The sequence below is a fragment of the Suillus fuscotomentosus genome (genome assembly GCF_016647785.1).
Source record: "Suillus fuscotomentosus strain FC203 chromosome Unknown F5891scaffold_37, whole genome shotgun sequence".
NCBI classification, from domain to species: domain Eukaryota; kingdom Fungi; phylum Basidiomycota; class Agaricomycetes; order Boletales; family Suillaceae; genus Suillus; species Suillus fuscotomentosus.
In genome coordinates, this window is record NW_024539549.1 from 495,319 (window position 1) to 509,954 (window position 14,636).

Sequence of the window (14,636 nt, forward strand, 5' to 3'; positions counted from 1 at the left end):
GAGCTCATTGCTCGGCAATGGCATCTCGAGCTCGTTGCTCGGCAATGGCGTCCCGAGTGCGCTGCTCAGCGTCCTTCGCCCCAATGGTGACATGCGGGTTGTGCAATGCCTGAATATTGGGCTGGGCAGTACCGGAATGAGCTATTTCTGTTGGAGCAACAAATCCAAACCTTCCACCAGGTTGCTGGGATGTAAAGCTGGGCCCTGTGGCGATAATGTCCTTGGCTGGGGCATCTGGAGCATCCCTAACGAGTGAGCTGTAGGGTGGAGGAACTGCCTACGAAACAATCAATATGAGTAACAGAATTAATTGGACGCCTACCTTTGAATGATTCTTTCGACCTCTACGACGCGGTTCTGGGGCTTGAGGATTGACTGGAACATTGAGACCAAGGGACGTTGTACCCTTACGTTCTTGAGTCCGAGGCTTGGATTGCAATACTGATCCAATCTTCTCCAGTTGTGCATTCCTACCTCCAGTTCCCGCATTAGGGCGACCAGAATGCCGGGGAGCATTTTGTTCCGCTTCTGCTCCAGTCAGGCCAAGGGACACGAGGGGTACCGTGCTGGGTACCTCAGCAATGTCTGCAGCCCGAGACTTCTTTGGCAAGCCGGCCTTTGAAGCATCGGATCCTTTGCGCTTGCCAGATCGTTTCTTCTTAGGACTGGCGATGGCATGAGGAGGCATGACTGTAATGAAGAACAGAGGAAGAAGTGACTCTGATAAATTATCCCAGACTTACGATGATTTTATACCATGGCTCATCCGTGTACTAATACTTAATAGCCGTATGGGTAGCGAGAGAAAAGTTTATCATTAATAAGAATGATAGTAATAAAGAAACATACCACCATGAGGATTGTTACTATCACGTCGTACTCCGAATCGATTCGCATGACTAGCGTGAAAAAACCTTCGTCGTTGGTAATGGTACTCATAAGAGAAATTGCCGATCACGTAAGCAAAAATGCTACACATAACATGAATCGTACCAGAACCTACTAGTAGTGATACTATATCAGATCCTGGCGTACTACTAGTATCTTGATTGTAAAAAGATAAACGCTTGAAAAAAGCTTGAAAAAGAATGATATAGTCAGAACAACAATATCATAGGTACCGGTCAGTGAACTATAGTAAAAACGCAACATACTAATAGTACAAGCCAGCGAGATTCTAGAAATACTACTGCTAAAGTTAAACATGTCATTCATACTAAGTCAGTGAAGAAGAAAAATAGCTGAATATGTGTAATGAGTAGGCTTCACCTCCTGGTCATGCGTCACTGCCCGATGCTGAGTCAGACTCGGTATCACTATGATGAGACTTTTGCCGCTTGGGTGCTACTACAGAGGGAGGGTCTGAAGCAATCCGTTTGCCCTTAACATGTTTCGTGAGAATGGCAGCATCATTCCTGAGCATGTCCACAGCAGATACGAGCTCCTCGTCGTCGGGGAGTTTGTCGAGATGAGAGTTGAGTACAGCGAGAATGGTGTCGAAGGTAACGGGGTGGATCATGTTGTCCACCAGAACTCTACGCCACTCTACTGCGAGGGGGATCAGCTGCTTGAAGTATGGGTGAAATTGGTCTGTGAGATGCTTTTCCTCTCCTGGATAAGCGAAAAAGGTGATCTTGAAGGCTGCGCACGATCCCAGGTCAAGGCTGGTCCAACGATCCACCAACGAATTGGGCAAGCGCTCCCGCACCATACCGTTGGGACCACAAAACTTGATGCAAACCCAAGCGAACACGAAAAAAAGGGACTCCAGGTCATCCGCATAGCCTTGGATGACGTATGATACAGGTAGCGCCAGAGAATCAGAGGATGATTTCGGGGTTTTTGGTTTGTCGACTGAATTGCGTCCCCGAGTCTCTTTCTTCTTCGCCGTCTTCTTCCTCTTCGATTCCAGGTCCGCCTCCTGCTGCAGGACCGCATATTGATTGAGAAGTCCGCGTGACATGAAAGGGACTGTGCCCTGGCAAATCAATTAATGAACTGAATATTTAATGAATAAGGTGTACTTACTGTACCGCCAATAGGATATTTATGATCCGAGGCAATCCGAACGGCAAACTCCCAGTCAATAAGAAACCCTTCACTACCTTCAGGTTCGTCTAGGATCATCGCGTTGTTGAGACTACAGTCCCGATGCAAAATCTGACGTTCCTCCACCGCAGCTTGTTGAACTAACATCAAAGAGTATCAGTCCAAGACACCTGTACCCCAAAGTACTAAAAACTTACTCTTAACGATATCCCTTAGTGCCCGCACAAACTCCTTCAGTGTTCGGAACATGTGAAGGGGGCGACCACATGGCTTCAAGACAAGACGTACATGAGTACGACTAGTGCCCCTGGTACTCCGGCGTTCTTTCTGCCGATATTTTCGGGTAACATCGGGATCACCATCTGACTGTTCAACGACCCAATGATCCACCAGCTTTGGAACGCCAGGGAGGCCATCCATCAATTCCAGCATCTTGATCTCGTTCAAGACTACATTGTCGTCCTTGCCTACAACCCAATGGTCTTTTATTATGTAGTCTTCATCGTCTAAAGTTGCCAAATAGCAAACGGTTCCGCGACCAACAAGACCTCGGCTCGCAAAAATGATTCTTCTTATAGTGTAGACCTTCTGCCCTACACGGATTTTACCGCAAGGTTCAGGTGATTGAGCAGAGTAAGGGAATTGGGAAGGGAGAGGGGTGACAGAATAGATGCTCTCGGTCATCTCAGCCTGGGGCATTTGAGATGCGAGGCTGAGAAGGGGAGCACTACGGGTTGCAGTGGGGTGCACTGGGAGGGAGGGGGGTGGGAAATGCTCTTCGTCCATCGAGTAATGTGTAGCGGAACCGCTCGGACCTTCTTCCGTCGAGTCAGAGTCACTAGAGTCACTAGCGACTACTGATTCAAGGGCATCACTGGACGACACTCCATCAGGATCCTCGGGAAATGGAAGGGAGGAAGTGGATACGGCAACAGTACAGTCCGTCGTACTTGGTCGGGCAGGAGCGTTTCTAATGGGACGATAGCAGTTGATATCTTTGAATCGGGGTGGTGAAACAATCTTTGAGAATGAGACTGTCGGATCATAGCCGACGCACTCTAGACTCCCGAAATTGATGGCAGCGATTATATGTGAAAATATGTCCGGTTGTTGGTAAATATCAAAGCGAGGAGACACGGCGCCACCAGAGTGATCATACATTAGGACTCTAAGGTGGCGATATTCATCTGTGAATGATAATATGAGAGCAAAGCGCCTCCATGGCTGTTCACTCATCATAATATAGGCATGAGTATCTGCAGCCTTCCCGAGTCGCATCGCAGGCCGGTATCGACTGTGAGTGAGTTCGGCTGATACCCTGATGTTCCCCCACTTTGCCGATATATCGTCAGATAGAACGAGATCTGGCTTGCGCTTGATGTCGCTGCCAGGTAATGCCTTCTGTGCACTGGCTGCGCTCCATGTGCTGGTTGCAAAGCGCATTTCTACTAGTTTGGGCTGCAACGCTGCCAAGCAGCCAGCCAGAGCATTGAGAAACGCAGCAAAGATTTCTTCGTGAGTTGCTTTCTGCATATCATCACCCTCTGACTCGCCCTCTGACTCGCCCTCTGACTCGCCCTCTGACTCGCCCTCTGAGTCTGCGCCCGAACGACTACTACTGGCATTTTTAGGAGGGTCAACTGGAAGGGCCCAGTTCCAAGCCTTCGCTTCAGTATCGTACAGTGGCACAAGAGTATCGGGCGATGTCCCGCTGAATTTCTCGTTGATGCGTTGGTTGCGATAAAGGATTTTTCCGAATGGGATTTTAAGGCTGAATACATCGGGAAGAGGAACCGTGAAAGACTGAAATATTTTGGAGAGCAGGTGTCCCAGCGGTTGCGAGGCCTTTGGTGAACCCTCGTGAGTGACCAGACGATTGAGCTCGTCAGAGGTGATCTTGTTCATAGTATGGACGTCGGTGACATCGGGGATAGACAACAACGATGACAATTTGATTCCGTTGTCAACGGTCCTGAAAAAGAACGCCATTTTTTCGTACACGGACAATAATGGCACAAAGAATGAGAGCTTATCGCCACATAATAGCGCCCATCAAAACTCAGTACTCAGTTCGGTGATCTAAGAATAAAACAGACTAGAATAACTTCTGGCATAGGCTAGATAAGACCACTCAACCATCACGAACGTCGCACGGAAGCTACACCAAAAGCTACATGGAAAGGGGAAAATATACATTCTTATCCCAATACCTGTTGAGCCAGAACTGAGAAGCATGTTCCATGCTATTATATGGGGTGAGACGGTTGTCCGCACTTGCACCGAAGCGAGGGACAAGGTTAACAGGTGCTCTGAGCTGTGTCACAGGTATGACATCGCCCACCCAAGTGCCATTCGAACGCTTCGCTCGTTTGAGCAAGTGGAGCTGCATACTTGGCTCACGATCATCAGCACCGGAGCTTTGAGGAACAATGTCAAAGCGATGCACGTAAACCAGAAAGTGGTCCTTCCATGACCAATTCGTGCCACTTTTTCCAACAGCACGCATGATAAGCCTGATTTGGCCAATCGTATGACCTGCGACTTGACAATAAGTAGAGATTCAGCGTGACATAAGATCATAACGTACCACGAAGACCATCTTCTGGCCATAAGTACCTCGCCTCATTGTTAATGATGACTGTGTCATACCGGCCACATGTCCAGGGATCAGAAGGAGGTGCACAATTGAGGGTCTGCGCAGGCCGTATGATGCTAGCATCGTGGAAATCGGTGTCCTGCACCCGAAGTTTAAACCAGACTTGAAGTTTGTCGAAGGGAAGTGAAGCAGTAGGTCCAGCTCTTCTAGCCCCCCCAATAGTATGTATGTGATCCCTCCCATGAGTAGCCTCACGACGAAGAAAGTCGGCAATAGCTGGTCGTAAGTCAGGAAGACCAAACTTGATGGCAGCATCGTCAACAGATATGTTTCTGATAGAAGGATCGTAGGTGAGGTGAAACGCTGTGCGTTCGACAACGAACGAGCGCACTGGCACAGGGACTGTCCCCACTTCCCTGTGCTGGAGGACCTTGGCAATTCCGAAGTAATTTGTGATTGGACGTGAATGTCCAGGGTGTTTCATTGTCGTAAGAAGGTCTGCTGGGATATCGCGATCGTCGTCCACGTCGAAATCAACATTCTCATCCTTCTCATCGTCATCTGGATCCTGCTGCCCTGAGTCTGGGACATTGTCGAGCAGACTCATAGCGAGGTCAAAGCGGCGGCATTTATCAGCACGGTCAAGATGGCGACATATCTGGGGATCGTAATTATTATTATTGCTCGAGCGAGCAGGACTTTTGATTTCCATTATGTGGGCATGCTCCGTGGTATCGGCTGTCCATTGCAGAGGAACTCCAGTGTTCCTTATGCTTGGAACTATGGACTGCATAAGCTCAAGCTTCGGTATGTACCAGTTCTCGATAACGCCGCCACGCTGACCACGACGAAATCCACCCTCTATAATAGCATCTTTGTTAGCGTGAAAATGATCAAGTGCAGTGGAAATTCGGGCGAGTAGGATGTCGTCAATTATGGGTGACTGTACGAGATATCGAAAGTCCATCAGAGCTCGTACAGCAGTCATCACTGCGCTAGGAATTGCATCCGCACTGACTGCAACGATCGAGCGTTGAATGTCGCGTTGAGTACGTCCTGTAACCTGTTTGAGTTTTGAAATCCCGCCATGAAAATGACGGAACCCAGTGACAGCCTGCAACACAGAGAACCGAAAGTCAATCTCTGTATCACCTACTGCGCAAATAAGCCACTTTGCGTCGTGGTCGTAGAACTCGCGATGAATGAGGTGAAGAAATTCGGGAGTGAGAAAATGTGATGGATCACTGAGGACCCAATCCATCCAGAATGGTGCATTCACGCCATTCAAACGAAACTTCTGTGCTTCGCAAAAAAATATCTCGATGTCGTTGGGATCAGCTTTACTCCGCGCAATGTCCAGCTGGGAGAGTGTAGTTGCTCATGTGCGAGGCTCATGACGGAAAGGGTCTCCAAACTGTTTGTACATGGCCGTAGTGACTGGGGAGGTTTTCCCGCCAACAGCAGCCAGCATCATGGCCTCCGGGGTATCGACAATGTAGCTCGCAAGTGGTGTAAAACAGTAGCGACTGTGTCCAACAGGGTCCGATAGCATGACTCCTTCGCGAGCAGCCAGCTTGAGTGGACGGAGAACAATATCTAAGCATTCGTGAATGAGGCGATCCTCAAGTACGCCTCGCATGCGTTTTTTCTTGTAGATGAATTTTGGGACGGGAAGTAGAGCGGTAAGCACAAAGGCATTCGAAGACGACTTGAGTCGCGTGGACATGCCTATGTTGGCAAGACTAATCAGAAGGGGGTGTGCAACTCTGTCACCCGTCATGGTTGATATATTCGTCTTGTCAGACGATAAGATGGTCCCCAGGAGTGTTGCACCTCTTGGTAGGGCCGACTGTCCGAAAATCGATAAGTACGACGACTCGCACAGATGAAACTATACGTACCTGCATATTCCACGCATCATCACTAGTCATCCACTCTGAATATACACGGCACAGCCGCTGCGCAGTGCTATACACCCTGCGAGGCGTAAAGTCTAGATGATCGTGAAAGGCAGGGTGGTTGAGAAGGCCCGAAATACAATCTAAGGGATCACGCCAATACAAGACAATGGGCGATTTCGTGGGATGTGCTGTAGGTACTACTTGAGACATCCAGCGCGGGCCACTAGGCAACATTTCCGCTCTGCCACGCAGCTCCTTGGCCGAATGGAACGACAACGGAAGGGTCTTTATCTAAAGAAGACACCTTCAAAAATTGTATGTTATCAAAAAGAATTTATTACTCACCATGTCGAGCGAAAGAAAACTGTCTATCTTCCCCATGCTTAATCCAGAGCGAAGTAGCCATGACCCAACTTCCCAGTCTTTCTGGCCACTGAATGGATAATACGGGTTCGTTGCACGGTGCCTGCTGTTCTCGTCTGAATTGAATACATCGAGGAACGTGTAGCCCCTGCCGTATGATCGAGCGCAGTCAGGATACGAGTCGATGACTTCTGAGTTACGAGTTGGTGTCCTCTCTTCGTAAGCCTGGCGCTCACTACTACTCCCTCCAAACATCTCATCCCAATCTCCAAAACCACCAGTCTCGATGTCGGGAATAGTATGTGGTCCGTCATCCATAGTATTAGTACTCACAGGTTCATCGTCCATATCAGACTCAGAGTGCGAGCATATCAAATCCTGCAGCCATGTACTGCAGCCAGAGCGAGGTTGGCTCATGTGCCGAGCAACGGCTACATCATCCTTGAAACCACCTTTCCCGCACGAAGGACACTGGAATGTCATATGTAGTACAATCGACGCGTGAGATTCCGAGAAAGCTGTAAGTAATCCCTTGCGGAATCAATAAGCCATATTCTCAAAACACCCATGTCCAACGTACCAATCCACCTAAATATTTCTAGTGACGTACCATCATTGTCAAATATGCGCCCGCAAAACTCCAATAAGTGGCAAGCGAGCCGAACTTCTAGTGAGCCTCCCAGTAGCGGAATCGCTGACTTGTACGACGTGGTCAATGCTATTGGGTCAATGGTAAGTGACTGATATCTGACTCTTACTAGGCACTGCTCGTTAACGTGTGTACAGACCATCAATGACGTTGACGACTGTGAAGCCAACCTGATCATGGATCTCGCAAGGGCCCGACGCGATATAGTTAATGCGGAGAAAAAACTTGCTGATTGCATCGTGCGAGAGCAAGAGGTCATGACCAGTCTTTCAAGATACAAGTCTGTCATTTCCAAGCGGAAGCTTGACAAGGCCGATGTAGGACTAGGCCATATGCGTGTCACATTCAAAAAACACGGTCTTTCACATCAGCCAGCACACGGTTCTCTTGGTAAGTACTCTTATTATGTATACACTACCAACTAACCTCGTCATAGACTCATTCGCATCCTGCCGTCAGCTAACGATCCAGTTGGACTGATGCCTCGTCCCTTCTTTCAAATTGTGTCAAATAGTTTGTATTTAGCAGTACTGGTACTAGGCTAGTAGTATAGTAAATATGGACATAAAATTTTGTTCCATCTCGACGCTTGAATTGTGTGACTTCTAGTACGAAATGTTTGATCCTGCGGAACCAATTCATGTAGGTGAGGAGAAGACAACGGCGAGCGTAGTATACAGACTGTTATTGTAATTGATTGTAAAACAGCTGCAACATCCTAAGGCGACCGGTCCGCTTGTTAAATTTTAATTTTACTAAGTACTTTCAGGTACTACTACTACTAGCGCTCGAGGTAGCTATTTTATTGACAAACACTGTGAGGCTGTACATCCTGTGAGCTCTGTCTCTCTGTGGGTTACTGTTGAAAAAAATTCAATGCCCGGGAGAAATGTGCTGTGAGTGCTGTCCTGCTGTGGGTTACTGTAGGTTACTGTCGAAAAAATTTGATGCCCCGGAGAAATGTGCTGTGAGCGCTGTCCCTCTGTGGGTTACTGTGGGAAACTGTCAAAAATGTCGATGTCTGTGGGGAAATTTGTAGTTTACAGATGAAGCAATTCAAAATTTCGAGTTGCTAAGCACAAGCAAACAAGCGGACAAACACCACAAGGACTACAGGTTTGTACAAGCAATACACATTATACACATTATGCAAGTATGGGGGACCGTATTGGACAAAAATCACGCTCTTGGTTTTATACTTTTGATTCTGGCCAAGGACTTAGTAGTAGTGAATCATCGTGAATCACCATTAGAGACGATCAAAGAAGAAGTCGGAGTCTAATTCTAGTTTGACCTTCCAAACTCGATCTTGACGTTGATTTTTGAATCGCATTGTCAAACAAGACCTCGCATCTCGATGTTAATACTCCCGTATGCCTCAGACTCCCTCGGAGAAGCCATGTGGATAACGTCTTTGCGGGAAATGGTCCAGAGCCCTTCCTATAATGCTGAAATCACTCAGGACTGTGAACCTGTTGTAGCGTCTGTGAAATCTCCATGTACTAACTACGACACATGTACTGATTAGTCTGATAATACAAGGATCCCTTCAGATACCTTAGTGCCATGTTCCGACTGAGCTCCATGTTCGGGCAGCGCATAATCCAAGTCCAGTCTGGTTATTGACCACATTTTCTGACAGTTGCAGTTCATGCGCGATAGCAAATCATCCTTCACCACTATGGGTTAAGATAACTTGTATACTGGTGGCCTTTCATTAGAGGTGCAAAAGCTATCTGACGCTAATGCATTGTCTCAGTCACTTTATCATTCTCAAAATCCTCCAAGCAGACAATGTCTCTCCCTGAGAACATAACATGGGTGCAGGCCCCGCAGGTCTCATAGCTGCTCTTGCTCTCGTTCACAACAGGTGCTATGACATCATTATCATGGATGTCGTAGGCAAAGGATCCAATTCATTGAGATCCATCGCCATACACTATGCAGCCATGGAGGTAAGCTACCGTGCATTCATAAGAAGGCCCACTGATGTTCTTGTGATCTTAGGCTTTAGCAAGCATCGATGTCGCAGATGGGTTACTGTCTCGAGCCATCAAGGGAAACGCGCTTTTCATCCCTGTGACCGAGCTTGTACTTATGCAGAAGTTGCAGAGCCTTGGTGTGCAGGACGAGTGTCAGCGCTCCAGCAACCTCAAACATTCATTTCGCTGCGCTCCCAAGTGAGCAGCATCTCCCATGTGTGTGAAGGGCAGTATTGACCTGTCGTCTGATTTCGGTGTAAGCTGCACGAATCGTTTGAATAGGTATTGCATGTATTTGCGGGCACCAGTGAGCAGCCTGAGCATCCATGCCAGTACTTAATCACTCGGTAATGGACGTAGTAGCCTTGTTTTATTTGCTGTAGGGACATGTACAACTAGGTATATAAGCCAATTACTATTTTCTTTTCCTCCCTCTCTGGACCACACCCATGATGACGCTCATATGCTGCGTCGGGCCTCACAGACAGGTCACGACTGCAGCAGGCGTGGCAGGACCACGTCAATTTCACCTGGCCCAACTTTAGAAGACAAAAGAAGTGCGAAGTCCTTGCTAAGTCCACGTTGAATCTGATTATGTAAACCAAAAGCAGACCTGGAGTGGTCCTTACGAAGGTGAAACCAAGATCAAGATATGTAAACAAACATCTTGTCCTCGATCTTGCACTAAGGTCCCTGCATTTGTTTTCCTTCATAGGTTTTTGACCATGCCTAGGTCATCATACACTATGATTCACCGTGATTCATTATGAGCTGTTGTGTCAAAGGAAAATTCAGGTCAACTCAAGTCGTAATTTTTTTTTGTCCAATAGTGACCCCCAAATGCAAGTACGTATCCACCTGTTAGTGGGGGAAAGATATATCTAACTGGCTTATTAGCCAAAAACCCCCATACATCTTTCGGTTTAGCTATCCATGCGTAGATACATCGTTCCTGTGCAATTATCCATTGGTGGCTGTGCCCGGTGAGCATTTCTCTATCGGACGCAGCACCGGGCGAGGTGAGTATTTGTCCACCCCCATCAACAATCACCATAAATCGCTGAGTAGATCTAAGGTACTCGGCACTAAGTCAAACAAAGGTCAAGTTCATAACTCAGGTACCAACAAAAGAAGTTGTATTAGTAGTCTATCAACAAAATTAATAATGATCATCGTGTACTAAATCTTCTTGAGGAGGGATGTCAAGGCACAGATGTTCGTCCTCATCATTGCCCGTCGAATTGATACCCATCCCAGTGGCCACCAACGCTGGAACATCCTTCCACTTCTCTCTGAATGATGCTGACAGCCTGCGTCGAATAAATGCCTGCCGCTTCGCATATGCAATTAAGCCCTTGGTCTCCTCCAACCTAGCCAGTGTTTGCAAACTGATACGGTCCTCCCACCATTGCACCTGCCAGTTGAAAAAAGCAAGAACTCGCCGCATCTCTTCCAACAAAAGTCAGACTTCCTCGGACCAACAGTTTTGATGTGCCCTGGCCTTGCACCATTCGACACGAAGCACTGTAGTCCCAGATTAGATATGAGCATATTTAAATGACAGCAAACTTACTGTCTTGCAAACTCTCAGCATCGTCGTTAGATATTCCCTGTGTCAGCCAGATCCAGGACATGATGGTCCTGCCTTGTGATTGCCCTGCGAAGTCTCCCATGGGACGGAGGTGAGATCTCGTGAGTGGCTGTAGTTTTCATTCCCAACTGACACAGTCGAGGTGATTGGATAGAGTAACAAGTGTCTTTTGTGCACATGAGTATTTTGCGTGGCTCATAACCAGACGATGTTCCACAGTGTCGAGCGTATTCCTTGCACGAGTGTTGGGATTCTGACCACGTATGTGATGTTTTTTGAACTGCACTAGCTGCTGACGAAGGCGAATGTGAGTGCGGCACTCATTGAGTGCATCGTGAGCTTGTGCAAGCCGGAGAGACCATTCGATTTCAAGGAGTTTGCGATCACATGGTACGTGATCACAGATCTCGGAAGGCAGGAGGAGCTGCGAGTCTTCGGCCTTTCCGGAGTTGGGATTTGGCTTGGGACAGCCACTGTCGTCATCATTGTCACTCGACAAATCAATCAACCTATTGGCGCGTAGGTTCGCGACTGACGGCATGTACAAAGTCTGGATCATTGTCCAGGTGTCTATGCAGCGGAGGAGGGCATTGCTGCGGGTCAAAATGCTCGTCCGTTGAGTGTCAGTTGGATGTTGACTGAGTAATCCTGCATCTGCACGTAGTTGACGTCTGAAGAAAAAAAATAAGTCCATATTCATCGCATCATCCACTTGGGACACTCACTGGGCATGTTCAAGATCCATGCTGGTGCTGATGAGGATACTGCAAGATACCTCGGAGTGAAGAGACACAGCAGTGCCATCCTCCAACTCCTTGGCATCTTGTTTGGCGAGCTCCAGCCAAACGGCTGCCTGTGTCATAGCTAGAAAAGTATTAGTTAGTGCGCCAATCCTTGTAAGAAAGAAATACATACTATCAATGTGTCTCTCAAAAGGATTAGGTTTTGTGTGGTCAACCTCCCAAGTCTCTATCTCTTCTCTCCATTTTGCAAGTGAGGAGGTACCTAGTTCAGACTCTTGGATAGAGTCTTCAAGTTCGGAAAGTGCAATACAATGCTCTTGCTCGGCTCTGACGGCTTTGATGACCTTCTGTAACAACACTCAACCTGAAGACGAGATGTGAGTCAACCACATCAGCAGCGAAGACCAGATAAATACCTAGCGATGTGATCTTCTTCCAATTCCAGTCTCTGAAATGGTCGTCCAGTGCGTCTCGACAAGCTCCAGGGCCCATCTCCTTAGTGCTCATAGCAACACAATTGATGTTTGCCCAGCCATGCTCAGGGGCTTCTCCATCTGTCCGACCAACGCTGGGTGACCAGTTAAGTGAGAACATCATTTGACAAGCTTTGATGTGCACTGCGAGATGAAACTTCGGTACAAAATACCGGAAAGTCTTTCCAACAGGATCTGGTTGAAGGCGATGAGGAAGCGAAGGAACATGACCCCAGAGTTTCTTGTGCCATTGGCATGCAATATCATAAGAGAAGTTGATGACTTTGAGGCTTGAAAATGTCGACAAAGCTGAAGACACAAGGTAATCCATATTTACATATCTAAAGCATGATGCCATGAGTGTGTGAAAGATGCAGACTGAATGCTATACATGTACCTTTCACCTTTCTGCAAGTCCCCAACACCATTCACCAACTTCATATCATGGCAGGCACAGTCAACAGTGCCGACGCCTGTAGCAGCAAGTCCCTTCGATATTTTTGTATCTGCCATGTTCACAGCATTATGACTCACACAAGTGCTCCTCTGTTGACACTACATTAATTTGTGAGAGTAAACATGATGAATAGCACACACCTTCTGTATGACAGCAGAACTATTACCTATGTAAGCCTTGTAAGGCTTCTCATTGATGAAATAGCCCCAGCCACCACTAAGACCTGGATCTTTGGTGTCGGAGGAGATGGCTCGGCGCTTGAGATGGAAATTTGCATTGATTGCAAGAAATACACTATACATCCACCTGAAATATGTTAGCATCAATCCTACCATCAACATTAGAAGAACGCACTGTTGAGTTGAAGCTTCCCACCCGTCAGGTAAATTTTTCCGGGGTGTGGGCATGCCAGGCACAGAAGAGCGAGTTCTCCTTCCTGAGTTGCATTGACACCAGCCGGATCATGGCCATGGCCAGCGCATTTCAAGGAACGAAGGTTTCTCCACTCATGCACAATCCTAAGAAATGTTGAGTAGTGATCCTAGATAAAGTATGAGTCTAGCTGCATAAAACCATAGACAATATGATGCACCCGTATTGGTGTGATTCCGGTATTGTCACTCTGGTGTGCCAAACTATGATAGAACTTGTATGCGGATACTTTGGACTCGAAGGAAAGCAGATGAAAGAACTTCAACACCGCAAATGTTGCGGCGGTTCTAGGATCAGTAGCTGTTGCAGGGAAAAGATGCGCCTGAAGCAACTGTTTATAATGGGAAGCTTCGTGCTCGCAACCACAGAAATATAGGCCGACTTCATGAATTCCGTGAGTGTCGATAACAATGAAGTCGTCATGAAAGGCGGGGCTCGGATGACAACAAGTTTCTCCTGCCTTGTGACTGAGCTGAATATGTAGCCCTAAAGATTTGAGAGTTAAAGCATGGAAAAACCCATCCTGCCATTCCTAAAGCACGACAAAATTCAATACAGATACATTACGAATGAGAATTACTCCACCTCAATTCTATGGAATGACATTCTGAGGTGTGACTGCAAGAGGCATGCGTGACAAGATAGCAGAGGGGATAAACAGTCTTGACATCTGAAAGATGGTGAAAATTCCCCACATGAGCATGGTTCACTGGTGCTTTTGCCTCACCCTTCAAGACAAATGAGTTCATCTAAGTATGTTTCATGTTCGGGCAGCCAAAGGGCGATGGGATCATCCTAAAAGATAATCAAAAAAATACTACAATAAAACTACATAAGAGACTTACACCTGGTGTTCTCCGGCGCTGTACTTGAGATGGCCCATCCAAATGAGACTGCGGATCTTCTACTGCCTGGCAAAACTGAGTCTCATTCCAAGGGTCTGAGTCCATGCCAACAGCTTGTTGAGATAGCGCTTGCTCCTCCTCTTCTATTGCAGGTCTGGAAGCAGACAAGTATGATGTCCGGAGATTGAAATTTCCATTTGCCTGCAGGCTGAAGTTGCGATGTCTGGTGCTGGCCTGGCCAACAGTTTTGCTATGGATATGGTGAATGAATTATGGGTGTTTGGATGGGCGACCTCCAGCTGACATGACTAAGAGATTGTAACCTGAAGAAAAACAGTATTGAATGACATGCTGATGTAACAAGGGGCTGGAAGTTGGAGGGATATATCCCCATGGCTGATAGTATGATGACATTGGCGAATCTGCGATACTAGAGCTTCAAAGGAAGCAGTGGGCTCACCAAACGATGCATCAGGCACGTGACCAATCAACATTCATGCTAGTAGAAACAGTACATGGATGTATCGAAAAGTTGATGAGAAAATGCGTGAATGT

The 14,636-nt window shown here is 47.3% G+C and overlaps 6 protein-coding genes across 6 annotated transcripts; 2 read left to right on the forward strand and 4 right to left on the reverse strand.

Moving 5' to 3' along the window:
* Positions 1-4: 4 nt before the first annotated feature.
* On the reverse strand, positions 5-688 carry F5891DRAFT_1190576 (uncharacterized protein; the record flags this gene model as incomplete). Its single annotated transcript, XM_041367321.1, has 2 exons — positions 5-277; positions 323-688. The coding sequence occupies 2 exons, from the start codon at positions 686-688 to the stop codon at positions 5-7; spliced, it is 639 nt and encodes a 212-aa protein (XP_041224363.1).
* Positions 689-1,276: 588 nt separating this feature from the next.
* Positions 1,277-4,038, reverse strand: F5891DRAFT_1190577 (uncharacterized protein; the record flags this gene model as incomplete). Its single annotated transcript, XM_041367322.1, has 4 exons — positions 1,277-1,978; positions 2,029-2,189; positions 2,247-2,280; positions 2,338-4,038. The coding sequence occupies 4 exons, from the start codon at positions 4,036-4,038 to the stop codon at positions 1,277-1,279; spliced, it is 2,598 nt and encodes an 865-aa protein (XP_041224364.1).
* Positions 4,039-4,219: 181 nt separating this feature from the next.
* On the reverse strand, positions 4,220-7,392 carry F5891DRAFT_955123 (uncharacterized protein; the record flags this gene model as incomplete). Its single annotated transcript, XM_041375299.1, has 5 exons — positions 4,220-4,584; positions 4,637-6,022; positions 6,173-6,494; positions 6,547-6,837; positions 6,892-7,392. The coding sequence occupies 5 exons, from the start codon at positions 7,390-7,392 to the stop codon at positions 4,220-4,222; spliced, it is 2,865 nt and encodes a 954-aa protein (XP_041224365.1).
* An 84-nt stretch (positions 7,393-7,476) lies between these two features.
* On the forward strand, positions 7,477-8,038 carry F5891DRAFT_1190579 (uncharacterized protein; the record flags this gene model as incomplete). The annotated part of the gene is made up of 3 exons (XM_041367323.1): positions 7,477-7,641; positions 7,696-7,948; positions 7,995-8,038. 3 exons carry the CDS (start codon positions 7,477-7,479, stop codon positions 8,036-8,038), a joined length of 462 nt encoding a protein of 153 aa, XP_041224366.1.
* A 1,337-nt stretch (positions 8,039-9,375) lies between these two features.
* On the forward strand, positions 9,376-9,742 carry F5891DRAFT_1190580 (uncharacterized protein; the record flags this gene model as incomplete). The annotated part of the gene is made up of 2 exons (XM_041367324.1): positions 9,376-9,513; positions 9,566-9,742. The coding sequence occupies 2 exons, from the start codon at positions 9,376-9,378 to the stop codon at positions 9,740-9,742; spliced, it is 315 nt and encodes a 104-aa protein (XP_041224367.1).
* A 957-nt stretch (positions 9,743-10,699) lies between these two features.
* On the reverse strand, positions 10,700-14,495 carry F5891DRAFT_1190581 (uncharacterized protein; the record flags this gene model as incomplete). Its single annotated transcript, XM_041367325.1, has 15 exons — positions 10,700-10,954; positions 11,009-11,064; positions 11,114-11,197; positions 11,261-11,802; positions 11,857-11,995; positions 12,047-12,232; positions 12,291-12,688; positions 12,745-12,893; positions 12,945-13,132; positions 13,159-13,345; positions 13,397-13,768; positions 13,822-13,906; positions 13,964-14,031; positions 14,082-14,331; positions 14,386-14,495. The coding sequence occupies 15 exons, from the start codon at positions 14,493-14,495 to the stop codon at positions 10,700-10,702; spliced, it is 3,069 nt and encodes a 1,022-aa protein (XP_041224368.1).
* Between the last annotated feature and the right edge of the window lie 141 nt (positions 14,496-14,636).